The sequence below is a fragment of the Sinocyclocheilus anshuiensis genome, unplaced genomic scaffold, assembly GCF_001515605.1.
Source record: "Sinocyclocheilus anshuiensis isolate Anshui unplaced genomic scaffold, SAMN03320099.WGS_v1.1 scaffold43, whole genome shotgun sequence".
Classification (NCBI taxonomy): domain Eukaryota; kingdom Metazoa; phylum Chordata; class Actinopteri; order Cypriniformes; family Cyprinidae; genus Sinocyclocheilus; species Sinocyclocheilus anshuiensis.
Genome location: NW_015549580.1, coordinates 377217 through 396467, shown reverse-complemented (window position 1 = coordinate 396467; position 19251 = coordinate 377217). Strand labels below are relative to the sequence as shown.

Genomic DNA, 19251 nt, shown 5'->3' with positions numbered 1-19251 from the left:
ATTATTGCTCTTTTGTTGGTTTTGATTGCTTCTATTGTCCTCATTTGTTAGTCGCTTTGGATAAAAGAGTTTTCTAAATAACAACATTTTTATTTAATGTAAATGTAAATAACAAAACTAAATTGAAAATGTAAAACAAGCCCCAAATCAAATAAATAACACAAATAAAATAAATCTCTTCATATAAACAAACTAAGGCGTTGTCTGTGCTCTTTCCATTTAAAATTAGAGGCAACCCACTGCATTTTAATCATGATCCAAACAAAGATGCTGCATACATGCAACATGAGCAGTTTTTAATCTTAATTACATTGTATAATTTCTAAATTTGAAGCAAAAACAGAATGGTTTGACTTCAGTTTTGTGAAACTATACATAAAAAATTCTGCATGAAACAGAAACAGCAGAGCTGAATGAGACGCAGATTCACTCTCTGCCAGCTGGTGGCGCTTAAAGCGTTTTCTTGGTTTACGCTGTAAACAAAGCAGCGCTGCACATATGAACTTATGCAGGGCTCCAGACTGCAACTATTTTTTCTGCCTGTGCGACTAAATTTTGTGTGCCACGCGTCATACTTATGAAGGTAGAATGACGTCAAAAAGATTTGCATACGCAGGGCTAAGGAAGAGAAGGAAACTACACAGCTCGAAATTCAGTATGAACACATAGCCTAATGGTACACAACTTATAAAATATCATGTTTTAATTAAGTTGTTATTTTTTAATACATTTTTTTACTGTATGTGTATGTTAAAAGTACCATTCCGACAGCAAGAATGATCCTGAACTAAATGAAGATTAATGTCTTGGGTATGATGTGTTTATTGGACCAATCAGATAAGAGTAAATGGAGAGTCAGCGAGAAGCTCATTTGATTGGCTACAAGAAGAAGGTGGCCTGCACTGTCACCGTTAGTTTTATTTTTCTTTTGGTTTTCATTTTTTAAAAACTTATCTTTGCTGTTTAGCAACCTTAAGCTATGGAGGCTTTCATTTATTTATTTGATTCCTCAGTGTTTGCTAAACGTTCTGTCATTTATTAGTCGGTAGCCTATATAATACAGCATGTGGTGTGTGCCATGCCTCATTTTATTCGTTTTTGTTAAACGTTTTGTAATCTAGTTTGTCATTGTATCTTACTGATTTATTGTTGTTGTGCTTTTTGATTAAGAATAACAATGCATCTATCTTTTGTTTTAGTCTTAAAAAATGAAAGGTGCGTAGATGTATGTAAGCAAAACAGTGACAACAAGATCGCGAATTCGAAAGTGAAAGCATCCGAAGCCTGCGGCTTAACACAGCAAAAGAGAAAGTCCCGTTCACAAAATTCAAATCACAAATAATACTACTGATGATAAAGAACGGGTTGAATGTTAACAACTGTCGTTTCCATATAACTATAAACTATGATATAAATTGATCAGCATGCACTGAATAATCCCATGTTGTAGCGCAAAAAAAAAAAAAGAAATTTTTTAAATATTGCGACCAAATCATGTGCTCGTGCGACCAGCTGAGGAAGTTAGTTGCAAAAGAGCGACCAGTGGGAAGAATGAGTCTGGAGCCCTGATATGCATTATACAGAGGCAAGATGAAAGAACAAATACCATCGAAAGACCGTAAGTTCCCCTCAGACATACATTCATATAAACTCTTACCCCTAACTGAATCGCGATTTGTTTAGCATCTCAACCGATTTGAATCGTCACATATTGAAATCGATTTTCAACCGGCTAGCGGTTAATCGTTACATCCTTACAAACCATGCAAGGTTATTTGAAATAAAATAAATAAATGTTAAAAATACTTAAACTAAAAAAACTAAAGCGTATTTTATTATATCTAGTTAACCAAGGCAGCATTCACTTTAATTTAGTGTAACTTGATGTGATAAAATAAGTAAAACTGAAAAAAAAAAAAATAAATATATATATATAACTACAATTATTTTAAAAAACTAATAAAAATGAAAAAAAATAAAACTTTAAAATGAAAAAATAAAACTTTAAATTTGTAAAAACTTTAAAATATAAATTTAAAATATAAATTTAAAATATAAAAATAAAAACTAATTTAAAATATTAATAATATCTATAATAGGGTCTCAGTAATAGCAAAATAACTCTGGTGATATTGTATTTCTTAATAAATCAGCTGTGATTTCTGATGGATAGCTCTGACCCATGAGACTTGCTCTGAGGTGATGTCATCTGGCTGTTTTCCATGTCATGTGGACATTCATAGTGCCTCATCAGACAATAATGGATCTCAATATGTAATTTCTGTACCTTTAGAGGCACCAGACAGACCTGCAAAAATAAAGATTGTTTTAACGCAGGTTAGCACTTTTTTTGAAGTGATGCGCTCTTAGGAGCATTAAATGTTATATCTTACAGCTACGAACCAGTTAACCAATTAAAAAGATAATTACATTTCACATTTATTAAATAGAATCAATGAAAATAATACCCCCAAATGAAAAGTCCTTTATTCCAGAATTGTTAATTATTATGTACTGGTTAATTATACAATGAATAAAATGTAAGTATTTGTCATATAATTCATATAAATGACATGTTGTTTATTATATAATTAATTCTATATTTTACTAAATTATGTAAACTGAAAATTTTAATTTTAACATTGAAAAACTTACCATCACTTTATCTTCATTAAAAGGCGTAGTGACAAAGAGAAAGGTTCTGTCCCAAATGATGGCCTCTGCAGTCACACTTGGATCACTCTTCACTCACAGCGGATATTACTAAACAGTCTATTATGCAATACGTCACAACTGCATGAACTGCTAAGGCTGCCAATTTCAGACAGGGCCATATAGAAACTGATGGAGATGTAGGAGGAAGGAAATTAAAAGGAGTGCTGCTTTTGTGACCCTGTCTGTGAAATCCAGGCTAAAGTCTCAAAATCTAATTATGAGATAACAAGCATCAAAGTTTGATTTCAATCATTAATTTCACAATGATTTCAATCTTTGACATGGCCTTACTCAGTCAATATTAAAGATATAAAGGTTATATTTTCACAGAATGTTCTACATCTTTACGAAGGATGATTTTATGTAGAAAACAGTAAATCACAAAAAATGACTTTAGCTGGGTTTTCACTGGCAGGGTCACGACTACAGAGGATAACTTTGTACGGGAGACAGAGTTGTGCTCTGTAAATGTCAACACATGATCTTTGACCCCACTATTACATACTGAGGTCTCTGAAGCATTCTCTGTCAATCACCAAAGGAATGTCACACACACACACACAAAAATCCATATACTACTGGGTTGTAGTGCATATAAACAAATAATTTTTATTTTACTATCTTTAAGATGTGTGCTGTCCATATCAGCTCATTTCATTCTTGCTGAGTGCTAATGCAGAGCAGTTCTACTAAAACAATCGCTCTGGATCTGACTGGTGGTGTGTTCTGGTCCCTGTCTTGTTTTGATTCAGTTTTAAAGGGAAAGTTGCCTCTTTTTATTTCACTGTTTCTTCTGAACTGGTTTTAACCCCTCAGACAGCCTGTACTGTATAACACATGACAGTAGTCATGAGCTGTTTGTTTGGGTTCAGTGGGAGTCATGAGAATCTGTTAGCGGGTGTGTTTGTGTGTTGTCTATTGGCGCTTTTCCACTGAGTGGTACAACTCGGCTCGGCACGGTTCGGCTCGGCACGGTTTGCGTTTCCACTGCAGTTCAGTACCGCTTTAGAGTGGGCGGGATTATTCACATGTGGTTATAGTTGCGCCGCCTCTACTACCACGACTCCTAAAAAAAATGTTTTCATTCCGCGTCGCCCCATCAAGCTCTCGCTGCATCCGCTCCTCTGCTATCAACGAGAGGAACGTCTGTACTTCCGCAACGGACAACAAAACTTTTTGGTTGTTAAAAAAAGGTGCACTCGTTCAAAACAGTTGCGTTCGATCCTTCGCTGGCTGTGCTGATTTAAATCTAGCGGTTCTTTTGTGTTTGTGTCGCAAGTTCAGTGACGCAGCTAGTGACGATTCTCTCCGGCCAATCCGTGATCAGCAGAGTTTACATGTCACATTTTGGTAATGGTACGGTTCACTTGGAACCCCAACCGAAGTGGTACTAAAAAAAGTACCAGGTACTAGGTACTGTACCACCGAGCCGTACTGTGCCGTACCATGCAGTGGAAAAGCGCCATATCAGCCTAGAGGCATCTATAGAAGAGGGAGGATCCTAGAAGAGATTGTCTGTCTGGATGCCACACTACTCCTGTGATCTTTCTAAACAAGGCAACTCCATGCTCATATTACACATGCACACAAAAGGACTCTTAATCTGGGTTTCATATACAACAAAAAGTAGTCTGAGATTGGAAGTGTTTTGAAAAACATAAATAACTTACAGTATAACTTGGGTGGGTAGCTCAAAAATGTGCCACATTAGCTTTAATATATTTTTTATAGGTGTTTGTTTTTCGATCAGAGGAACTATTATTTCCATATAAGATTTAAAATGTTTGCTACATGAAAAATCTAGTGAATAAATAGTCAAGGCATGTTTTTCATATAATTTTATATATACTACTAAATGAACACAAAGAAAAATGATATTTAATAATTTTCCTTTACAACACACACACACACACACACACACACACACACACACACACACAAACAAACAAAAGGACTCTTAATCTGGGTTTCATTCTAGATTACACACCAAAACGTAGTCTGAGATGGGAAGTGTTTTGAAAAACCTAAATAACTTAGTGTAAGTTATTTTAGTGGGTCGCTCAAAAATGTGCATTTTTTTTAACCTTTTAGCTTTGATATTTAATATTTATAGGTGTTTGTTTTTCAATTAGAGGAAGCATTTATTTCCACTAAAAATATTTAAATTGTTAACTACATGAAAAGAAAAATCTAGATAAATAATCAAGGCATGTTTTTCACACATTGATTGATTTATTTATTTATTCGTACATACTAAATGAACACAAAGAAAAATGATATTTAATCCTTTTCCTTTATATGTGCTCATCTACATTACTATTCAAACGTTTGGACTCAGTAAGATTTTTTTCTTTTTCAGCATGGATGCATCAAATTGATCAAAAGTGATACAACAAAACTTCTTGTAAAAACAAAGTTTTTTCTTCTTTTGAACATTTATAGACAAAGTATCTTTAACTGCCATATATATTGCAATCCGCAGAAAAAAAAAGTTTTTTAACTTAATGGAGAAATAAAAGATGCATTAAACTCTATTCAATTTTCATGATGTTTCTTAATTTTATATTGCCTTCAAAATCATTGGAAATATATTGAATTATGAAATATATCGCCCACTCCCACTGTGGACTCCCTAACATACTCCTACTACCCGATTTCATGAGAGCAAAGGGTTATCGACAGTCTTTTTCCTTGCTCTTTCTTGCACCTGGTTCTGTGCAGCTGGGCTTCATGTTTGGAGGCACCAGGAACACAATGGCTGTTTCAGACTCACAGCATGTGGATCATTTCTCACTGTGTGTTACTCTGAGGCTGCTGCAGTGAAGAGCCGTCTGACAAATTATTATGAGTGTTATCCAGCCGCCTATCCAGCCCTCGATCATTCCCGCCAAAACCAAGTCCAATTATCCAGTAAAATAGCCATCATTGCTATCACATATGTAATTTTTTTGTCTCTTTTCCCTTTTTTTTTTACAGTATGTCTGGCTTCAGTCATGGTCAAGGTGACCCCAGAGGTGGAAGTGATTAAAGGAGAAACCGCCAAACTACCTTGCAGCTACGCCACCTCTGCACCGGCCTCTCCCATTGTGGTCCACTGGCTCATTGTAAGCACATGGATGACTTCATATTATGAGAATATACCACTTTTTTAATTTGATATCTTTTTTTCTTGTTTTGCATTTCTTCATGTAAAATGCTATACTACATTGATGTACAGGTGCATCTCAATAAATTAGAATGTCGTGGAAAAGTTCATTTATTTCAGTAATTCAACTCAAATTGTGAAACTCGTGTATTAAATAAATTCAATGCACACAGACTGAAGTAGTTTAAGTCTTTGGTTCTTTTAATTGTGATGATTTTGGCTCACATTTAACAAAAACCCACCAATTCACTATCTCAACAAATTAGAATACTTCAAAGACCAATAAAAAACAATTTTTAGTGAATTGTTGGCCTTCTGGAAAGTATGTTCATTTACTGTACATGTACTCAATACTTGGTAGGGGCTTAATACACGAGTTTCACAATTTGAGTTGAATTACTGAAATAAATGAACTTTTCCACGACATTCTAATTTATTGAGATGCACCTGTATATGTGTTTCCATCATCCTCAGGAGGTTGCAGGTGCAAGAAAGCAAATTGCTTACAAGTCTTCCCAAGGTTTTGGCGTTGATGCAGGCACAGGAATGACAGATCGCTTAACCATGGGAGAGGACTTGTCCCTCACCATCTCCCCAGTCATGGTGGAAGATGAGAGAACCTACTTCTGCCAAGTGACCGCAGGACCTTTAGGGTTTTCTGATAATAAGACCCAGGTCAAGGTTTTCTGTAAGTCTGACTGAAAATGAATACATATCATATTTCTTCCATCCTTGTTAGCTTAGCATGTTTCGTCTGACCATTTTGTCTACTCCATAAGCTAAATGGGACATATGGCCAGCCACTTTTACCCCTATTCATTAGTCTTGGGTGTTGTTTATGAGTTTGCCCTGGGTCAATTACGGCCGTACAGATTGCATTTGACACTATTGATTAATAGAGTGATTGCACTTGTCATGTTTGATGGATGTCATTTTAAGGGTTATGAGAGCCAAGGAGCTCAATGTGCAATTAAGCAGTACACTAATGACCACTGGCCTGAGAGCAGAGCTTATTTATATATTTGTTTATATATATTTTATTTTTTTTTGTTGGGGGGGGCTGTAACTGGGAATCTGCAGACAACTGTGAAATTCACAGTAAAAAACATTTTCCTAATAAGTATTTTGTTTTGTTTTCCAGTAATTTTTTTTTTTATCAGATAAATGCAGCCTTAGTGTACTTGTGTGCATGTGGTGTATATATTTATACACACATATACATGTTTACTCTAAAAGGTGGTGTAATACTGTATGTATATTATATATTACAGACACGGTGTAATACATGGTGTATTTAAATTATCATGATTTATAGAATATTTAATTTATCAAAGTTGATAGATTTTTTATTTTTATTTTGCATGTCTATGAGACCCTCCCCCAGCTCTGTGTGATGGGGTCACTGGTGAGGACACTTTATGAAAAACTAGACAACTGTTTGTGCGTAGGAGGGCGTAGGCTCCGTCGGATAGAGTGTGCGTGTATACAGACCAGAGAAAACAGCAGAACGGCTTTTTGTTCATTTTCCACCCCAGACTGCATGGAGCGAGAGAGGCAGTAATGGATGTAATAATTGTGAATGAGATCAATGGGACTGGAAAACAATGGCATCTCCTCCCTGGAGACAAATGCTCCTGCCTGCTTCATGGCTAATGGCTACACCAGAGGGACATGTCCTTATGTAGAGAGAGAAAGAGACATCCATCTCCATGCAAACACATGTCCTCTGCTGCTTTTAAAGTGTTTTTTAAACATATTTTGAAATAGATTAAGACATGAGAGAGATGCTTTGGTGACTGAAAGATCATGCGCGAAGAAGAGAGACTGAGAAACTAAAGCGCTCTAGGAAGAATGGCATGACTGCTAATGTTATTAAAAATGATTCAGTTTATTTTTGTACCAGATGACAGCTGGGAGCAGTGATACAGTGACCTTGCGTGTGAATTGGTGGGTGGGGGAGAGGTTGCAGCTCAATTTGAAAAGAGAATTGGTAGTGTCATAGTGCTAATGCATCTTAATGTTTGCTTTTTATATATATTTAGCAAATTTTTATGTTTCCATTTGCAAATTTAGGGGCAAATTCACTAAACTAAATTTTTGCACACAGTATTTCAGTGCAAAAACTTGATTCTTATTCACTAACTAGCTGCAATCCGGTTTTAGCCTTAACATTTAAATTGAGTAAATGTCATTCTTTTCAGCACAAACACACCTTTGCATGCAAATTAGGCTCATTATATTGTGCCTTATTCACTAAATTCAGCACAATTTGCATGGCACATTTAACGTTACGCTATTACCGCCTACAGACAGCAGGTGGTAAACTGGATTTTATTTAATAGAACTTTCTGTGTATATTTCTATCGATCGTGGCAGCAGTTATTCATAATATAATGATTAAATGATGAAGAGGAGCATTATAACTAGGCATCCTGGGTATAAATTCAGTGTGGTGCAGTCAAGTGATTTAAAAGAGCCAGTTATCCACTGTCATAATTCTTTCAGTGAATTCCCCCTCAATGTGTTCATATTTATATGGCCAATTGCAGTGGGTGTATGCATGCAATATTTTTAGGAAACATCTCTGGCTCGATTTAAATTATTAATGAACTTCTCTTTTCCTATCACAGTTGCTCCGGAGAAGCCAATGATCACAGGAAATAATCAGGCTATCACTGTCAGTCATGACACTTCAACCTCCTCTGAAGTGAGTCTCACATAGATGTTTATAGCTGTCTATGATCACTGTGAGCCTTTAAATGTAAATTTATTTTGTGTAAGGTTACAATGACTTAAAGAAGTTTGTCTGAAATCTTGTCACATTTCTGTATGGTATGTTTGTTTAGGTGGCCAAATGCATCAGCAGGAACGCTTTTCCTCAGCCTCGTATTATCTGGTTTAAAGATGCCACCCCTCTGCCCGAAGTAAAGGACCAAAAGGAAAGTAAGTGAAAAATCAGAAAAGTGCTCAGAATTTTAAATTGTTTTATGCCTTTAAAATCCCTTTCCCGCTCATTGAAGTCTGAGAAGACCAAAAAAAATGGGGATTTAGTATATATACATATTTATTATAATTTGTAAAAAATATTTTTTAGCAAAGGTGCATTAAATTGATAAAAATTGACAGTGAAAATATTTACATTGTAACCAAAAAAATATGTTTCAAATAAACACAAAAAATCCTGGAAAGTCCCCCAAAATACTGAAGTGATTCAACTTTATTAAATACCTTTCAGAATAGATATACTGTATAATGTATTTTTTTTAATTAGCATAGTAGTATTCCAGTACTCCTCACAGACTTTTAGACATCTTAAAGTAAAGTTAATCTCTCTCTCTAATGTCTCACTCTTTCTCAGAAACTTATATGATACCTAGTGTGGTGAAGGAAGCCTCAGGCCTGTACACCATGACCAGCACGCTGTTCATGCAGCCGGTTAAAGACGATGCTAAATCAGTCTTCCACTGCACGGTGGAGTACAGCATGCCAAACAACCAGATCAAACAGGAGAGCTCCGATAAATTCAGCCTCTCGTTGCTCTGTGAGTCCGACGTGCACACACTCACAATTAAACTGTAACCCTTGCTGCGTGTCAACTGTACGCTCATTTACCTCAAACTCCTCATCCTGTGCTCTCCTCCAATCAGATTCAACAGAAAATGTGTTCTTCAAACTGAAGAAGCAGGGGCCAGTCAAAGAGGGGGATGATGTGCTGATGGAGTGTGAGACTGATGGAAACCCTCAGCCAGAGTTTGAATTTTACAAAGAGGTGAGAGACCATCTATGCCAAATCACAACCAAATAATCTAGTAGTGGTTTGTCCATATTATTTTCACTCATATTTACTTACTCACTCGTAAGGATGAAGTACTGCAAGGATCGAAAGGAACGTTAAAATTGAAGAGCGTCACTCGAAAGGATGCTGGGATGTATAAGTGTGAAGCTCTGGACTTTGACGCCTTGGATGGTGTCGAACTTACTAAAACTCTAAGCTTAAGTGTGCACTGTAAGTATCAATCCCAGACGTTATAATAAATACAATAAACTGAATGAGTTATTAAATTACACATAACTGATCCTTTGTTAACCTCTGCACTCCTTCATTACCAGTGCTAATTTAGACAAGCTTTACAGACCATCGCACTGGAATGAAAAAGAGATTTGCTTGAACAGCGTGATTAAATACTGTGGCAAAAATACTTTTTGTATTATTTATATACTATTATAGTATTTATTAATATATTAAATTATATTGTATTTTTATATATTTTTAGTTCTACTTTTAATTTTAGTATAAGTTTTAGAAATGTAGTAATTTAATTTTTTATATATGTCTGTTTAGCTATTTATTTTTATTTCAGTTTTGTAATTTTAGTACTTAAACTTATTTTATTTCACTTCACCAAGGCAACATTTCAAATTTTAGTTTACATTTTTTTATCTAGTATTTATATTTTATTTTAGCTTCATTTCGAAAATGATTTTTAATAGCTTTAGTTTAAGTTAACAATACCACCACTGCTTCTCATCATTAACTGAAAAGAGAAGAGTATCATTTGAAAGCAATTAGAAGTGAACAACTGTTCCTAATGTTTCTGTAACACATTCACTCTAGTACTGTAAACTCTTTAGTTACTTCCAACACTACAGTGACCTCAGTCAATATGTAAATTCAATTGTTAAGCTAGTAACATTACTTTTTAACTTAGGGCAACAGACAGTTAAGTTAGGATTGGTCAGTAAAGTTTTAGGGTGGGGCTTAGCGAAGGATCAGTTATTAAGTCCAGGTTCAATTGATTTTTCCAGCACCTCTTAGCTATATTCATTCTTTTGTCGCTCTGTCAGATCTTGACCCTGTGGCAGTGACTCCAGAAGGCCCATTGCTTGCTGCTAAAGGAGATACTGTGGAGCTTCAGTGTAAGACCAAGTCCTCTGATGAATACACCCTGCAGTGGAAAAAGGCACGTATCAATTTCAACAAGCCAATTTTTCCTCACTATTTTCTCTATTGTGATGTTTCTCTCTGATGTTTTTTTTTTTTGCTGAATAATGTTCTTTTAGTTCTAATGGTGCTACACTGTGTCTGCCTTTGGAGTTTTCAGTTTGTTTGTTTTGTTTTTTTCGTCATTTTGGCAGATAGTTCTCCAAAAACTGAATATTCTGCCATTATTTACTCACTTTCTTGTCAATCCAAACCCATTAACGACTTAGGTTAATCTTTGAAACACAAATTAAGACATTTTTAATGAATCCTGAGAGATTTCTGTCCCTCTATTGAAAGTCCAAGTAACCAATGTCCAATAAAGCCATAAAGTCTTTGTAAAATTAATCCAAATGAATTAAGTGGTTTAGTCTTGTGATGAGATATGATTACTTAATATGATGAACAGATTTAATTTAGACTTCTGTTCACATATAAACACATACATAGAGCATGTCACAAATGGTAAACACGAAAGATTGTGTGTTGTGCATCATGCACTAACAAACAAACCTAATTGGTTCTTGTGGATCACACACATACATTTGTGTGTGAGTTTTCATGTTTACCATACGTGACATGCTCCATGTATGCGTGTCGATCATTGTTTAGATGTAAATAAAAGCCTAAATTACATCTGTTCATCATATAAACAATTTAAACTGCTACAATGACTTCAACTTTTTGGTTACCTGGACCTTCAATGGAGGCACAGAAACCTCTCAGATTTCATAGAAAATATCTTAATTTGTGTTTCGAAGGTGAACCGAAGTACAATGGGTTTGGAATGACACAAGTGGGAGTAAATGATGACAGAATTTTCATTATTGGGTAAACTATACTTTTAAGTTTTATATGGCTGTACATCTTGTTTTTTTGGCTAATGTGTTGTACTAGATCTCATTCGACTCAGCATCTCATTTGATCTCACTGTATACCATAGGACTCAAAGGTGCTGTCACAGACGGGTGTGTTGACTCTTGAGTCAGTGACTCTGGCTAATGCTGGTGTGTATTTATGTGTCGGAGCAGTACCTTCAGTGCCAGGTCTCCAAAAACAAGCCAATGTCACCCTTACCATCACAGGTACTAAGTGCATACATAGACACACACAGTTTTATAGTGGTTTATCAGTGCAAAGTGTCAATACAAGCTGTCATCAGTATCAAGGCAGCATGCATTCAGGAGGTAGAACTAAACTATGGGCTGTCAACAAACTGTCGACGTCTGTTGTTATACCAGCTGGTTTCCGTAATGTGGATATTATGTTTAGATACAGGTGGGAGTTCAATGGCAAAAGAAAACAGTCTCAGTAAAGCGTTTGTTCTTAAAATATTCTTTTTATGCTCAAAGTAACCAATCAAGCAGAATTTTAAGTAAAAATGCAATTCAAAATCTCCATATAAAAATAATGTTAGTCTGCTCATAAACCAGCGAAATGAGTTGGGTTTCCTGGCAGTAAACAAAATGCTTACAAACTAAATGGTACTGTCAACATTCACATTTACAGCTTATTATGATCCATAACAATTTGCTTCCGCCATGCATATTTAATTTATACACCCCTAACTCAGGGTGTAAAAACAACAAAAAACAAATAAAGTCCCAGACTTTAATTAAGCCGCCGCTCATGGACGTTCAACTGTTCTGAATGAGTAAATAGTTGTAGTGAGTCTGAGCTACAGTAGCTTAGCTAGCTATTATGGGATGTTGTAGCATTGAAGCATGAAAGCCAGTAGAGATGTTTTATAATAAGAAACTACATCAAAAGGAAACAAAATGGTCCTTTTTCCAAATGCATTTTGCTTCAAATCAAATGTTGCGATTCATTTTTGAGCTGTTTCATTTGGTTGAAGGCAACTTGCTGAAATGCCAAAGGAAGATATATTTCCAAGGCCACTAACAATGTGAGAAGTTACTGTTGAACTAATTCCTATAATAAAACTCTAACATAAGCTGTTAAACACTTTGTCTGTCATACTGTCACCCTGCAGTATGAGACATATACTGTAACACTAGGCAAGGTCTCATGTATCTTTTCTATGCCATCGGAAAAGCTTTCATTCTACAGCTGATTTCCTGGTTCCCCTTCAGGAACTCGAGCTGCGTCGAAGTCGCTTTGGGAACGCCCTTGCGTGACCGCGTTCTGAAGCACGTGTCAAATCAGTCCAATGGAGTAGCGAGACGTCACGAGCGGGGTGACGTAAGCACCAGAAAGTATAAAAGCGCATCCGGCAGAGCGCAAACCAGCTTCTGCTCTTCAGTTGTGTATGTGTCAGTCTATTTACTGTTGTCTGTCCGCACAAGCATATATAAAAAATCATGAAAAAGTCTATGGCGAGCGAACGGCATTACAAACGCTGTGTTCCTCCCTGTTTGTTTTTGGTCCGCCAAAGAAAGGATCTCCGGCGACCAAGCAGACTATGAGTAGGTGGGTGGTCGAGGCCATCTCACTAGCTTACGAGTCCTCTGGCCTCCCGTCACCTATGGACGTCAGAGTGCACTCGACCAGGAGTATGGCGGCCTCCAAGGCTTTCAACTTGGGTGTGGCCTTGCAGGACATTTGTGCTGCGGCGGGCTGGTCCTCTCCGCACACTTTTGTCCGTTTTTACAACCTAGACCTGGCATCTACCCCAGGTTCCCAAGTTCTCTCTTCGTGATGTGCTCGCAAGATACACACACAGGCAGGGACTTAGTAGTATGGTGCAGTGGGTATTCTCGTTCCCAAAGCGACTTCGACGCAGCTCGAGTTCCTGAAGGGGAACGTCTCTAGGTTACGTATGTAACCATGGTTCCCCGAGGGAACGAGACGCTGCGTCTCTTTGCCATACTCCCTGCATCCCTCCAGGCGCTACTTCATCGAAGCTGGTTTGCGCTCTGCCGGATGCGCTTTCATACTTTCTGGTGCTTACGTTACCCTGCTCGTGACGTCTCGCTACTCCATTGGACTGATTTGACACGTGCTTCAGAACGCGGTCACGCAAGGGCGTTCCCAAAGCGACTTCGACGCAGCGTCTCGTTCCCTCGGGGAACCATGGTTACATACGTAACCTAGAGACGTTTTGTTCTATATGCCTTCAAGGCATTTATAGCATTCGTGGGTGTAGTTCACACCTTTTCCTGGTTTCCAAGAAAGGATGGTGAAGCATTTATAATATGGTTCATAAATTGTACTGACCACATGGAATATGGTGTCATAAGAATATGATGTTTTAAAGCCATTGACTGAATCCTCAGAACAAGGCAGATGTCAGACCTGTTAAGATCGGTTCATTGGTTTAATGTAACGTTCCCATCATGGGCTTACAAAAGTATCAAAGAATTTACAACTCAAAGAAATGTTTAACGCAAATAAACCCAAAGATGGGACACTAATAATAAACATATGCTTTCATTTTGAAGGTAAACCTGAGATTGATGCTTCAGTGAATGGTTTTGTTGATAAGGAAGGAGGGATGGTCACTCTCAACTGCTCTGCTCTTGGTTATCCTGCTCCACAGTTCACCTGGACACCTTCTGGCAAAGAGGTGTGTGTATGTGCTTCAAATAAATTAGGTTTGAACTTGATCTTTACATCAGAAAACTCTTTATCATATTTTTGTAATGATATTCATCTGTGTGTTTGTCTGTGTGTAGTCAGTGACAGTAGTGGGGAATAAGGTGATCAGCACGGTCACTCTTGAGGCTTCGGCTGCGGTTCTGAAGGATGGTGTGATTTGTGAAGCATACAACAAGCATGGAAGAGACAGCAAGAACTTCAAGGTGTCCATCAAATCAGGTTAGTGCATCCTATTCTTACAGACTAAGGCTATGTTGGGACTGGAATACTACACTCTAAAAATTACTTAGTTAAAATTATCCCACTGGCAACCCAGCGCTGGGTAAATATCGGGCAGAAAACGTTGGGTTAACTTGCAGTTTTGTAGTTTGGTACATATAAACCAGCAGCAAGGTTTGCACAAAAAGCACCCCAGCATATATAATGTATACTGCTTTCTTTTTTTTTTCAGAACTGTATGTAAATAGGTATGCAGAATGCAGGGATATACATTGCAGCCCAGCGGTTGGGTCAAAACAACCCAATAGCTGGGTTTGTCCCTTTTTAACCCAGCGCTGGGTTATATTTAACCCAGCATTTTTTAGAGTGTACATTGTCACATTACCTCATTACGTTGCATGGTTTATTCAGCCAGTAGCAACCAAATATCTTTGTGTAAAAATGTCTGAATTTTGGCAATAGTAAGTTGAGAAGATTTAAAAAATCATGGATATTGCTTCCAGTTCATTTAATTCACTGAAAACTAATGGTCAAGTGCACAGTGGATTGTGGGGTACCATATCTCATGCAGTGTGCAATAGCTGTATGCTGCACATTTTAGAATATTTAATTGGTCATCCCAACCTTATATATATATATATTAAAGGTCTATTTTGACTATTATATATATATATACAATTATTTATTTATTTATTCATATTTTGGAGGGTGGATTATAGGCAAAGGGTTGTGACATCAATATCTAGAAACACAATGCTCATGAATATTAATTGGTGTGTGCTGATGTTGTTCATGATATTCATGAGCCAAAATACAGCTTGATACTATTTATAAAATGATGACCAGTGCGGATGTGCTTGAGTTGCATAGCCTTGTAGACATTATTTTTAATGTTTTTTTATGTTTTTGAAAGACATCTCTTATGTTCACCAAGGCTGCATATATTTGATAAAAAAAATACAAAATAAACTGTAAAATTGTGAAATATTATTTATTTCAATTTATAATAAGTGAATTATATTTTAATATACTTTAAAATGTAATTTATTCCTACGATGGTAAAGCTGAATTTTCAGCATCCATTTCTCCAGTCTTCAGTGTCACATGATCCTTCAGAAATGCTCAAGAAATATTTCTTATTATCAGTTTTGAAAATGGTTGGAAAAAAAGGTTAATATTAAGATTTTTGTGGAAACCTTTTTTCAGGATTTTTTATGAATATAAATTTAAAGAGAACAGCATTTATTTGAAATAGAAAGTTTTTGTAGTCAATTTAATGCTCATTGCTGAATAAAAGAATCAATTTATTTAAAATAAATACATAAAAATCTACCTGCCCCCAAACTTTTGAACATAGTGTATTTACTCAGATTTACTCAACATATCTCCACAGACACAGATTTACACTCAAAATGTTATCCGCTCACTAATCCTTGTTCTTTTATTTCCTCTGTGCAGATCCAGACAAAGCATCAGATTCCAATGCTGCTAACCAAGGTAGACACTTGTCCCAGCTCTCTCTGCTCCTCCTCTCCCTCTCAGGACTCTTTCTTGTATATACTCCGTGATCTAGCTTTCCAGCCCTTTACACTGTATATTATGTACTGTTACCAAACACTGTGTATATTGTATATTGTATTATGTATGTGATCTTTGTATGATGTCAGTCCTCTATTTTGTTGATGCTACACCTTTAACTTTACCCTCATTTGGGACAATAAAGGATTCTGTTCTATTTTACTTTCCTCTCTTTCCTTCCTCTATGTGTCTGTCTCTTTAATACCGCCGTTCTTTCCTTTCATCCTTGAGCGTGCTGTCAAGTGTTTAGCTTGTGCGGTCACTTTAGCGTGCGTGTGTGTGTGTGTTTGTCTTCATCTTGGTGATGGGCCTCGTTGTGTGTGTATGTGGGTTAATGGTAAAGTGTTTTTTCCTGTGCGCTGTTCAATCGGACTCAACTTTCTCTTTCCCATAATGCTGCTCAAAGGAAACCCTGTCTTCAAAACAGGTCTGTATAAGCCCTGCTCCTTTTCTGTCTTTGCGTGAGAATAAGTGTGTGTGTGTGTCTACGTCTACAGATTTGAAATTGCGTGTATGTTTGTATATAATTTCTCAAACTGTGACCTTATTTATCACTGATTTCTTGGGTCTCGCATTTAATGTCGACAAAAGAACAATTGCTTATTGTTTTGGTTTACTTCCTCCCCACCCTCCTCAACACACCCGTTCCCCCTCTGTGTTCCACTTTCTCTTCCTGTCCCACCCAAACTCATCATTTCTTCACACTCGCCATTAACCTTCCACTTCTCACCAACTCTCTTCTCATTCGATCTTCTCAGCGGAGAAACAGCAGGGAGGTTCGAGCGCGGTCGTGATTGCGGTGGTGGTGTGCGTTCTGCTGCTTCTCCTCCTGGTGGCTCTGCTCTTCTTCCTTAGTAAGAAGGGCAAGCTGAGCTGTGGGAAAAAGGACAAGAAGGATGTGTGAGTAGCAAGAACCATGATAACCAACATTGGCACATCCTGTTCACATTTCCATATATTCTTTATCTGTCACTTTCTCCTTCCAGGGCATCTGGGGAGGTGAAAGGTGGTATTGTGGTGGAGATGAAGTCCAGTGATAAAGGCAATGAAGAGGCTGGTCTGCTAAACAAATCACATGCAGAACAGGTGAGGGATCAAAGGCAGAGTTTAGCATGGTGGTCCTGAACTGGTGTTGATTCAAGAGAACACAGTACCAAAACTGTTTATTGTACAACAATAATGTCCTTAAAATCACAATAAAATTGTCATTCAGTGTAACAGATACATTTATGTAAAAATAAAACAACATACTTATTCTGACCTTGTACTTATTAAAATGAATAAAAGACTAAGTGATCATACTACATTTTTTTGTATTTTAAATGATAAAAACTTCTCTAAACGATAGAAAACGTCTTGCTGAAAAATTTAGATTAGGGGCAAAGATTGGTAAAGATTTAAAATTACAATTAATTAGTTCTTGAAGCCTGCACTATGATCCTTAAATAGACAATAGTTTTTAATCTCAAATATTGTATTACTTTAAGCAGCTAAATGATAGCCAGTAGTGTGCATTCATTAACAACCTTTACACTTTCACAGTGATAAAAAAGAAGAAAAGAGACAAGTAAGAACAAGATCTCCAGAGACGTAGAGGATGGTGGTGGAATTAAGAGTGCTCTGATGGAGGAGAAGAGAGGAGATGGAGGAAAGAGAAGATGAATTCATTTTAGCTGTACAGTTTTCTTTTTTGAAATATTGTGGGAGGGGCTATGATGTTGAACTGAGGGTGGGTTTCTGTTTGGGAGGGGCAATAAATGTAAATCTGGCATTATTTTGATAAGGGTACATACTGTGTCCTGATTGTGTTATCAAGCCAATCTTTGTAGTACAACTCTGTGAAATAGAGCGCGGCTTAATGCAGTGTTCTTGTACCCAAAACAAAGCAGAAAAGTCACTGTGGACACTGGATGTTACGCTTCATGCTGTGCTGCACCCTGGTTATGTCGATTAGTTCATGTTTTTGAATAGTGCAGTACAGCCTCTTTTTGCATTACTGCACTTACTGTGTATATTTTTGATAGTGAACTGCACTCGTGCCATTACCCCGATTAGTCAACCCTACAGACCACTATACGCTTTGACCACGATCTGCATGGAGCATATGGATGTGCCATTATACACACTGTCCAGCTGTACATTCAACGCTGGTAAAATAATCAAGCTGTCATTCATATCAGTCTTCATATGGTCAAATATTCATATTTTTGCCTTAGATATTTTAGACCATGCCTACATGTCCCACACCTATATCTTTTGAGCTAAAACCAAAAGCCAGTGGTGACAGAAAAGAAAGAGAGTGTGTGAGAATCCCATTCAAACCATATATCTGAATGCATGGACCCATTCAGCTCAAGCCTGAGAGTTGTGGAAGAGTTACAGAACTAACTCAATCATCTCATTTCCTCTGAACTGCACTGAATTCCATTCAACAGCCCAAACATGTTCAAAGACTTTCACCTAACTCTGTAATTATTACACATGGGTTAGTAAGGGGACAGGTCAGATCCTTCTTTGTCTTTTAAAATGCCTCATAACGGGATTAAGCATTCACTAGTTTATATAGACTCAACTCCATTATTCTTTTTGGATAATTAAAGTGCTGAGCGTATTTGGAAATTATCTACTTACTGAGCAGAAATCATAACAAACATACTGTCCCAATATACTATTGAGTTTCATCTTTTTCCAACACTATTAATATCACTATGTTTTTCATAATTTATAATGAAACATATCAAATTAAACACCTTCAGCCTTTTCTGCTCTGTGTTAGTTTTGTGAAACCCCAAGACTTTATACTTTAAAGTCATTACTCACACAAAAACAAATTCTGTCATCATTTACTCGTCCTCATTATCGTTTTAAACCTAGATGACTTTCTTTCTTCTGTGGAACACAAAAGAATACATTTCAAACTGTTTTTCTACATAATGAAAGTCAATGGATCCAAAATCAAACTGGATCCCACTGATTTTCAATGTAAAACAGAGTACATTTTGACATCATTTTCATTTTTGGGTGAACTTTCGCTTTAAATTCTGAGAAAAATAAG

The 19251-nt window shown here is 36.8% G+C and overlaps 1 protein-coding gene across 2 annotated transcripts in view; it reads left to right on the top strand.

Annotated features, from left to right (window-relative positions):
- The window catches only part of LOC107657655 (basal cell adhesion molecule-like), a 56045-nt gene extending 37086 nt beyond the window's left edge, over positions 1–18959 (top strand). Inside the window, exons 2-17 of one of the 2 annotated variants that reach the window (XM_016445813.1) lie at positions 5692–5819; positions 6335–6548; positions 8491–8567; positions 8707–8803; positions 9219–9401; positions 9508–9629; positions 9722–9866; positions 10706–10821; positions 11785–11926; positions 14243–14367; positions 14477–14618; positions 16077–16115; positions 16603–16623; positions 16955–17096; positions 17183–17282; positions 17739–18959. In XM_016445813.1, coding sequence (XP_016301299.1) covers positions 5692–5819; positions 6335–6548; positions 8491–8567; positions 8707–8803; positions 9219–9401; positions 9508–9629; positions 9722–9866; positions 10706–10821; positions 11785–11926; positions 14243–14367; positions 14477–14618; positions 16077–16115; positions 16603–16623; positions 16955–17096; positions 17183–17282; positions 17739–17741 — 1796 coding nt within the window. In that variant the 3' untranslated portion in view covers positions 17742–18959. The remainder of the gene's footprint in view (positions 1–5691; positions 5820–6334; positions 6549–8490; positions 8568–8706; positions 8804–9218; positions 9402–9507; positions 9630–9721; positions 9867–10705; positions 10822–11784; positions 11927–14242; positions 14368–14476; positions 14619–16076; positions 16116–16602; positions 16624–16954; positions 17097–17182; positions 17283–17738) is intronic. The other variant, XM_016445814.1, reaches the window with a different exon arrangement.
- The last annotated feature ends 292 nt before the right edge of the window (positions 18960–19251 follow it).